The sequence below is a fragment of the Papaver somniferum genome, chromosome 1 (assembly GCF_003573695.1).
Source record: "Papaver somniferum cultivar HN1 chromosome 1, ASM357369v1, whole genome shotgun sequence".
NCBI lineage: Eukaryota > Viridiplantae > Streptophyta > Magnoliopsida > Ranunculales > Papaveraceae > Papaver > Papaver somniferum.
The window spans coordinates 118,767,677-118,776,635 of NC_039358.1; the positions used below are offsets into that span (position 1 = coordinate 118,767,677).

Consider the following 8,959-nt stretch of genomic DNA (forward strand, 5'->3'; position numbering starts at 1 on the left):
CTTGAGATAGCAACGCTTGCAAGTTAGACCGAGCAGTGCTCTAACAAAATGGGAGAGCCTTTGTGAACTCAACTAGAATATCTCTGATTTACTTCTTGAGATAAGAAGAGAGGTTACCAAACATATTAGTCTTTTACCGTTTGGAAGACGATCAAAAGAAGTTGAGTGCTTGAAGTCTTCACAGCGGCTGAACCAACTTAAGATAGTGGAATCTATCTTAGGATTCACGTGCATTGGCCAGATTGGTTGTAGGCGCAGTGATACTGGGGAAACTAGATAACTAGGGGTAATTTACTTGGTCTCAACTATACGAAGTTTGTAGTGTTCTTTGTATAACGGCTTAATTATGAGAGTATTTTAAAACTGGACTAGGTATTGAGGTTTTTTTGCATTTGCTCGTTAACAAAATCTTGTTTTGTGCTTTTACTTTACTTTCCGTATTATAATTTATTTAAGTTATAATTAAAGTAACTGCACTTGTACGTTAATCACAAACACTTGGGTTGATCCCTATAGTTTAAGTTTCGGTTTCAAACTTATATTATATACCAAGTGTATACCTTATGGTTTGCCATCCTCTTGATAGTTTTTGTCTATATTAGATCACGTAAGGTACCGAACTTATAGGTTGATATAGAAAAGATTGTGGTGTATTTGGTACTCTTGTCATTTAAACTGCTTTAACCTGAATATGGAGAGTCAAAATCCTATTAGTTTATTAGGAACAAAATAAGATATGTTATACTACGCGATAAATAGATGGCAACCTCCTCTTATAGAGAAAATCAAGATAAACTTAGATGTGACGGTTGGGTCTAAGGGATGCGGTTGTGCTGCAGTTGCTAGAGATAGTAATTCTGATTATCAAGGTGGCAAGTCAAAAGAATTGGAGTTCAACAGTCCTAGTGAAGCTGAAGCTAATGGAGCTCTGATTGTCATAGGCCTGGCGATAAGTAAAGGTTTCAGAAATATCATCCTTGAAGGTGACTCCTTAACTGTCATTAACAGTTTGAGATATAAAAATTCAGATCCCCCATGGCGTATTAGGAACAAAATCAACAATATTGGGGATAAGATCTCAAGTTTTAACTCAGTTGAGTTCAGTATTGTCAAAAAAGACGCCAATGTGTTGGCTTAAAACTTAGCAGCTTTTGCTATTGCAAACCATGTTTCGCAAATGTGGTCTCTCCCTCCTTCTTGTATTACTCATCTCTCAAATGATTGAGAACCCTAATCGCTTATTAGGTATTGTCCTTAAAGTTAAACGTTTTTTCTAAGATTGGCTTCTTAAATACCAAGTGTCCTAGAAGTTACTCTTGGACTTGGAAATGCCTGTATACCATAAAAGAACTTATAAAATCTTTTATGTCTTAATTATTGGAGATGGACAATTTATTGATCTTGGTGTGATAATTGGATACCTAATTTGGGTTCTGCTTCTCCGAATCCCATGGCTTCCAGGACCCTAGAATTAAAATTTCTTACTTTATTAATCATGATACTAGAACATGGAATATTAGTAGACTAAATACTCACTTTGATAATGCTTCTGTTAAGAAGATTGTCATTATTCCTTTAAGCCAGTTGTGCACTCCAGATAGGAGGGATTGAGAGCTTTCAAAGAATAACAAATTTTCTTCTAAATATCATATTTGGGACTCAGAGGGTCCAGACTTTCCCCTTGTAGTAACTGTGGAAGTGCATTCGGAAACTTAGAGTCCCACACTGTGTTCAGGTATTCATTTGGAAAGCTGCTAAGAATGTCATTGATACCAAAATTGTTCAGTATACTAGAATGTCTATGGCCTCTGTTGATTGTCCTAGATATTCTAATCCTTATGAGTATGTCATGCATGCTCTTGGGTTTGTCCGTTTGCTAGTCATGCTTTATTTTTATTTTCTCATTGTGTAAATACCTCTGCTTTCCTAGAAAATCTGCTTGAGTGGCTTGTGTTCTGGATTGTGGATCCTGCTACTGGACTACCTGATGAATGTCAATGTTTATTTGCTTCTATTTTATGATCCATTTGGAGTAGTAGAAAAAACAATCTAGTTTTTAATGATTATAAGGAAACTCATACTGATGTTATTAATAGAGCTTGATCTATGTTATTGATTAGAAAACCTAAGTTAAAAATCCCCCCCCCCCCCCCCCCCCCCCGGCTGGATAAAATGCAACACTGATGGCGCTTTTATTGAAACATCTATGGACAATGGTGCAAGGTATGTGATGAGGGGATTCACAACTAAAACCTCCTTTTGCGCATCAATGGTGTTTGATGTTGAATATGTTGTTGAATCTGAAGCCAGAGCTATCTAGGTTGTTCTAAAGAAACCTGTTGAGCAGAAGTTTACTCATGCGAAGGATTTGATCAACAATTTTCTACTTGGAATCCTGATAGAGATCAAAGAACGGATGCTATCTTTAAAGACATTTAATTTTTCTCTTCTAGCCTGGTGGCTTGTAATTTTAATTTTCAGCCTCGGTTAAGTAACTTTCCAACTCATGCCTTAATTCAGTGGGGTAAAGTTAACTCTACATATATGCTCTGGTCTGTACCTCAAATCTGACTTAGATCGGTTATTGACGAAGATCATTAGCCGTGTTATGAAGACCTTTAGCTATAAAGAAGAATGGAAAAAATGATCCTTAATTAAGGGGAAAAAACAACTATGCAACTACTAGGAGTCTGAATTAGAAATGAACTGTTCCGGGAAAAAGAAAAAGAAAATTTAATTTTTTTTGTTTGTTTTGTTTTTGTAAAAATGAATTAGTTGCTTTTGAATACCAATTCTAGGCGGACTCATGTAAAAGTTTTACAAAAGGAGTCTTAACGACTTTGATTAAATATGCTTAGATATGTTTAAATAATCAGATGAACAATAAAGGCATGTATTCCACACGCACCACTAACAAGTGTCACTAACTTGCTGGCTTGCTGCATCTTTCCACGGAATAAAAACACTCGACCTAAAATGATTTATTTCTCTGCTTCTGAGAACTTTCTCCAACAGCAATTTCCAAGAATCCTTCTATTTGACATTTTTGAATGGCGGAAAACTTTTGCCACAGTTATGGCTTTCAGCAACAATCTTGTAAATCCTTCTGCCAATGGAGACAGTTTCGCTGTTCTAGGAACCGCTTAAGAATAACCACGGCAGGAACATGGATTTCTGAATTCTTGATCTGCAGATTCTGCACATTTCTCCGTAATTACTGCATAGTTGGAAACATTTTACACACAGATGATGCGCACCATCCCGTGAACCGATGTTGTCAGCATGTAGTTCAAATCCTTCCCATTCTGTTCCTATCATGATTCATGACTCATTAGTGTTATCATAAGACAAAATAACAGTACCAACAGTTATCTAGCGATGTCCACAAAAAATAAATAATAGTGATAAGATCATGCAACTCGAGATAGTCCGATCAGTTCAGCAACCAAATAATTAGAACCATCCAATTCTATTCATATTTCAATCTGACTAATTTTTACTCAAGAAAAAAAAAACTGTCTTTTGAGTTTAATCTAAATAAATACATGATTAGATTGCCACAATGGTGTCTGTACAATACGCAAGTTGAAAAAAGATATCAGTACAAGATTAAACCGAAAACCAGGCCATCTCCAGCTGACTTACGTCAGGCTAAATTCCCTGGGGTAATATATTATACATATAGACCTTACCTCTCAAAACTGGAGTAAGTAGAAGATTTGTCTGTCTGATGACGATGGATAGATGTGACAGAAGCGGTCCACTGGACACTCTAAAAGGTAATTTCTCGTAGACTTTAGCTCCATCACGAGCTCAAGTCATTGTAAGTTTGTAACCCCTCTTTACCGTCCTTGATGCATCTGTTCACTCAGTGTCCATCTCAGGCCCACAGATAGAGTAAGCAACTGTACAAGACTTGCTAGCAGGATTCATTTGATGGTGAATACGTTGTTGCTGCTTGACCACAGAATGACAGGTTTGGCACATGTGCCACGGATACCTGAAGCCAGACAATACAAGTGCGATCAGCAGTCGCACTCAACTGCTGGAGCTAGAACGAAAACCGAAAAAAAGAATATTGCCTTTCCCAGTGCCACGACTATATTTGCATTTCACCCGTGAACCACCACTTGAGCTCGTGTTATCTTCCTCCCATCCATGCAGTTGCAACTGAACCTCAGTTGGTACTTGGCTCAAGTTGAAGGACCACGGGGGAAGTAACTTGCCATTCTGCAAACCTTTTCGCGTAGCAAAACTACAACCAAAATGTGGTGCAGCAAATCATATACATGAGAATTTCGATGGAGGGGATTCATGTGCTTCAGAAAACCTTTTGGTACTACTCTCTAGAAAAATTTCGATCACAGAACCAGAGAACCATGCTTTAGAGAAATGATACCAGCTCCTTCAATATAAAAACTATGGCCTTTTTGTATTCACACGAGCACGTTGTTCTTCTTCAATACGTGCCTGAAGCGCATTGAATGCTTGCATAGAGTCAGCTGTAAACTTCTCCATGGACTGAAAAATCAGCTTCAGGCCTGATTGCAGACTACTACTTTTTGTATCAGCCTGTAGTACCATATGACCTGTGATTTGAACCACTTGTTTGTCCATTGCCTGAACCATTTTCTGCATTTTCTGCTCCTCCCTTTCTAAGGCCTTAGCTTTCCTATCAATATCTTTGTCTGCTGGTATCATATTATGCTTCGCTTGATTCTGTTCTTCCCAAATCTGAAACACGCTCATTGTGAAACTACGCATAGCATCAATAACTTCCCTCTCGGAAATAATATCCATTGCTTGTGACCATTGGTTACATATCACAAACACAATAGGTGCACCAATACTACTAGGAGAAAATGGACGAAGTCCATCATCTGTTTCTTCAGGTTCATAAAGAAGGCATTTTAAAAGCCAGCTATTCAAGTTTCTAATGTAACCCTTTTGGGCGGCGACCCATCTGGTGAAGTTCAAAGTCCATCTCTGCAGCTCGAGTTCGAGTCGAAATGTCGCCTCAAGATGCGCATCACTAAGGTTTTTGCCGGACACAAATGCATCCAAGTTTTTAGCTTCCACTATGACCTGGCATTGACTATGATGACATTCAAGCATAGTTTTCCACATTCTGACGAATCTGAAAAAAAAAAGGTAATCAATGAGTACAACATAAAAACATCTGATAAGCAATCTGTAATCATTAGTGCAGTGCACTCTTAACAGGTGACCATGTAGTACACCATGTCAGCATCAGATGATAACTTTTCCTTCCAAACAGACTAACATGACAAATAAACTGACAGCATCTATGAGTTGGAATATCATCACAAACTACTGAGACAACTGCAATCAAACACAAGAATAGTAGGCATACCCATTAATTAGTTCATTAACCTGTGGCCACAACTCTTCATCCCTCAACTTGTTTATCTTATCTGATATCTTGTCAACAACCTGTATTGCTATTCGCATCTTCGTGGATAAAGTCCTGACTAATTTTTGAGTCGTCTCAATTTTAATAGCCTCAGCCCCCTTTTCAGCCAAACGCTTCAAGCGCTTGGACTTCCTCTCATGATCTACCCTCATCTTCTCCTCGCTCTGCAAAGACATAACAAGGAAATAAATCAATATGAAACAATATGCTCATGATCAGTGCGGAGTATAACCACAATGGCATAACTCAAGCTCAAAAAGATTGAGGCTGGGAAACCAGGATTCCAAGGATACCATCCAACCATGATTTGTACACAACAAAAACATTGAACCTCTACCTGAGACCCCATAAAACAATAAACCAAACTGGATTGTTTAGGTTCAGTCTATACTGATCCTACCACAGTATATACATGTAAAACAAAAGCAAATGACAATTAGCTTCACCACAAAGCCAATTAACTACGTAGAGCGTAACCAGAAACCAAAGCCAAAGATGCTGAAATGTAATTGACAAAGTTGAACTGGCAACAATGAATCAAAAACACTACCAAAAATGGAAACAAATAATGAAGCTAATGAACTAAAGAATAAGATACCTTGACTTCCGCATACAACTTCTTTTCCCACATGTATAGCTTTTGCAAAGTTGAAGAAAGCTTTATAGGTGTTGAACTCGTCCCTCTATCTTCCTCAAAGTCCAAGATATCAGAAGCAGACTTCTCCGTGGAGGATGGAGATTGAGCACGTCTCGATGTAGATGGCAATGCAGATACTACTGACAATGAAGGGGTAATTGAATGCAACATCTTTGATGAAGCTGGCACAGGAAATCCATAAATTAAGATAGTAATTATCATCTCAACATATCTACCAAATTTTATTAGAAAATAAACAGTTCAAATTCTATTTCGGCAAAGAGTCAACCGTTCCCCAGTACGAGTGTTTCCAACCTACTGATTCAACACAAAAGAGTTTTTCATAAGTCAGGGAGGCCGACACTCAAGAGGCCAGTTCCATCTGGACTTGTCAGAAATCAAAGGGAACCTTGAAAGTTCAGCAAATCTAATAAAACAAACCCTTAACAAATTTCTAAGATTAAACTGTTTACAAAGAGCTGATTATTTGCGGGTTCAAGACCCTGTTGTGGATTTTTTTCAACAAGGGCTCCACCAACTTAAGTATCTTGTGTACCTATTCATCATGATTTACTTTATTTTCGAGATCCTTATAATTTTTGTAGAGCTACTAACCCAGTAACTGAGTAATCAAATATTTGGGAAGGGAAGTAACTGGAAGAAGTTTGTTAGATATGCTACCTTGATAAACTACATTTTTCCGATGATATGGAAGCTTTCCCGACTCTAGAATTTCAGAGACCTCATTTCCAGAAAGTGAGGCCCTCTCAAACTGAGCTCTAATTTCCTGCAGAACACTAGAAACCCCACGATCCTTAAAAGCTCCAGCATTTCCATGATTATCAGACTGTTTCTCCTTGGAAGCCACACCCTTATCCACCACATGAACTTCATACTGCATTTCTTTCTCCTTTGACACACTTGGCCTGGCTTGATATAATGCTTCACCCGCATTTTCTTTTTTCCCCTCATCAGCCACCATCTTGGAGTAATTATTCCCAGGTCCACCACTAAATCTCTGATTACCATGAACTTCTTTTACTACTTCGTCAACATAATTTTCATCTTCTAAATCAGGAATCCCTTCTTCATCTCTCACTTCCCTTGAATCACGACTAGGCGTTGTAGGGGGGTAATACTTCTCGACTGTCTCAAACGGGTTTAAGAAATCCCAAGCTGAAGCTCTAGGTGGTGAAGGTGGAGGAGGTGGCTTCGAAGATGTCGAAGCTGCAATCTGAGGCGGCAGAGCAGCAGAGCCATATGGTTGAGCAGAACCATAAGGTGGGACTGAGCCATAGAACCCATAATTGGAATAACTTGGTTGAGGTTGAGGAGGATAATTATAATAACCATAAGAACCATTATTTTGTTGATTAGGATTCTGATAATAAGATGATGATGCTTCAGACATATGTACAGTATCCGGACTCATTGGTCGCTGCTGATAAACTACAGACTGAGTTGATCTATTCTGCATAAAATTCATGTTCATAAACCCACCACCGACACCTCCATAACCACCACCACCACCTCCTCCATAACCACCAACACCACCTCCATAACCACCAGCACCGACACCACCACCACCACTTTGAGTTTCATTTTTTTGATGATTATAATGTGAAGGAGTCATATTTCCTGAACTATGAAGTGACCCATCACCATCAGAATCATCTTCATCCTCATCGTCGTCGTCATCATCACTATGAAAATGAAGATGAGAACCAGAATTGGAGTGAGAGTGATTATGGTGGGCCGAGGACTGAAAAATTACAGGCTGCTGACTATCGGTATCAAGACCAGCTTTCTTCATTGCAGGGGGTAGATTAAGAATCGGGGAAGGGATTGAAGAATAAGTATAATCATTAAGACTCTCATGATCAAAGAATCGGTTCAGAGAAACACCAATTTCTTTCAGGGAATCAATATAAGCGACATGAGAATTAGCAAGCTCATACCTTTGTTTAATTGCATCATCAAGAAACTTGCAACGTTCACGGCATAAACTTACTGCAGGTAAATCATCAAGCTTAGAGCTTGTACAACCCATGACTCAGAAGAAAAGTAACCCTAATTTAGAAATTTGTTCAATTTCTATGATAAGATAAGAATTGCAGAATCATGACGGTGCTGTGGTAAAGAAAAGAAGGAAAGAAAGGAAATTAGGTTTCTCTCTTTTCTTTCTCTTTTGTTTTGTTTCTGGAGAAAGAGGACAGAGAGAAAAACGAATCTTGACAGCGGAGAAAAGTCCAGACCAGACTACTTTGTTTGTATCATAGTATTGATTTTGTGAATCAAAATCACATCAGAATTGTGAGAATTAGTATTTAGTTAGTGTAGTTTCAGTTGAAAAACAGTAAGAGATAATGAGACTTCCGAGACTACAAAAATGATTTATTTTTTTTTTGTTATTTGTACAGAGAGAAGGAGAGATGAAGTTTGGTAAGATAGAGAAGGGGGGTTTGGTTGTGGTCATGTTGCCGCCATATGACGGAGTTGATTTTTTTGGAGTTATTGAATTGGACTTTGCTTGGAACGTAACAAAATGAATTTATTCTACTGTATCCTTTTTGTGTCCTTTTCTTGACCTTGGTAGATCCATTCGCATTGCCCAGTAAACTACTGACTTATTCACTGAGGCGAGGATTGTCGTTTTCTGTTAGCTGAAATTTCATGAGAAAGAACCAAGGCCGGATGCATATGAGGTAGGCTCTCCCAGATGCATCATCCAAAATAAATGGTGTTATATGGTGTGCTAATCTAGCAGCTAGATTAGTAATTCACGTCAGCTAGGTCTATCTCTTATGGGAGTACTAATCTAGCTACTAGATTAGCAGTCCATGTCATTCCAGCATTATTTGGTTCAACGCAACCAATCTGAGCCGTCA

At 38.4% G+C, this 8,959-nt stretch overlaps 2 protein-coding genes across 4 annotated transcripts; one reads left to right on the plus strand and one right to left on the minus strand.

The window, feature by feature from the left end:
• Positions 1-736: 736 nt before the first annotated feature.
• Positions 737-1,138, plus strand: LOC113349803. Its single transcript, XM_026593846.1, has one exon. The coding sequence runs from the start codon at positions 737-739 to the stop codon at positions 1,136-1,138; it is 402 nt and encodes a 133-aa protein (XP_026449631.1).
• Positions 1,139-2,815: 1,677 nt separating this feature from the next.
• LOC113298168 lies at positions 2,816-8,529 on the minus strand. 3 transcript variants are annotated; one of them, XR_003334044.1, is made up of 5 exons: positions 6,753-8,529; positions 6,033-6,253; positions 5,375-5,598; positions 3,693-5,137; positions 2,816-3,305 (listed from the first exon to the last, which is right to left on the minus strand). XR_003334044.1 is itself a non-coding variant. In XM_026546862.1 (4 exons), exons 1-4 carry the CDS (start codon positions 8,119-8,121, stop codon positions 4,420-4,422), a joined length of 2,532 nt encoding a protein of 843 aa, XP_026402647.1. In that variant the 5' UTR covers positions 8,122-8,529; the 3' UTR covers positions 3,451-4,419. The 3 variants fall into 3 exon arrangements, 1 of the variants encoding a protein (XP_026402647.1); XR_003334042.1 differs by having other exon boundaries at positions 2,816-3,311; XM_026546862.1 differs by lacking the exon at positions 2,816-3,305 and having other exon boundaries at positions 3,451-5,137.
• Between the last annotated feature and the right edge of the window lie 430 nt (positions 8,530-8,959).

Excerpts from the sequence above, each read along its gene's own strand:
- LOC113349803 (XM_026593846.1), top strand. The coding sequence starts at position 737 with ATGTTATACTACGCGATAAATAGATGGCAACCTCCTCTTATAGAGAAA.
- LOC113298168 (XM_026546862.1), bottom strand. The coding sequence starts at position 8,121 with ATGGGTTGTACAAGCTCTAAGCTTGATGATTTACCTGCAGTAAGTTTA. Across the intron at positions 5,599-6,032 it reads AGTTGTATGCGGAAGTCAAG|AGCGAGGAGAAGATGAGGGT; the intron begins GTATCTTATTCT and ends ATGTCTTTGCAG. Across the intron at positions 5,138-5,374 it reads GTTAATGAACTAATTAATGG|ATTCGTCAGAATGTGGAAAA; the intron begins GTATGCCTACTA and ends TTTTTTTTTCAG.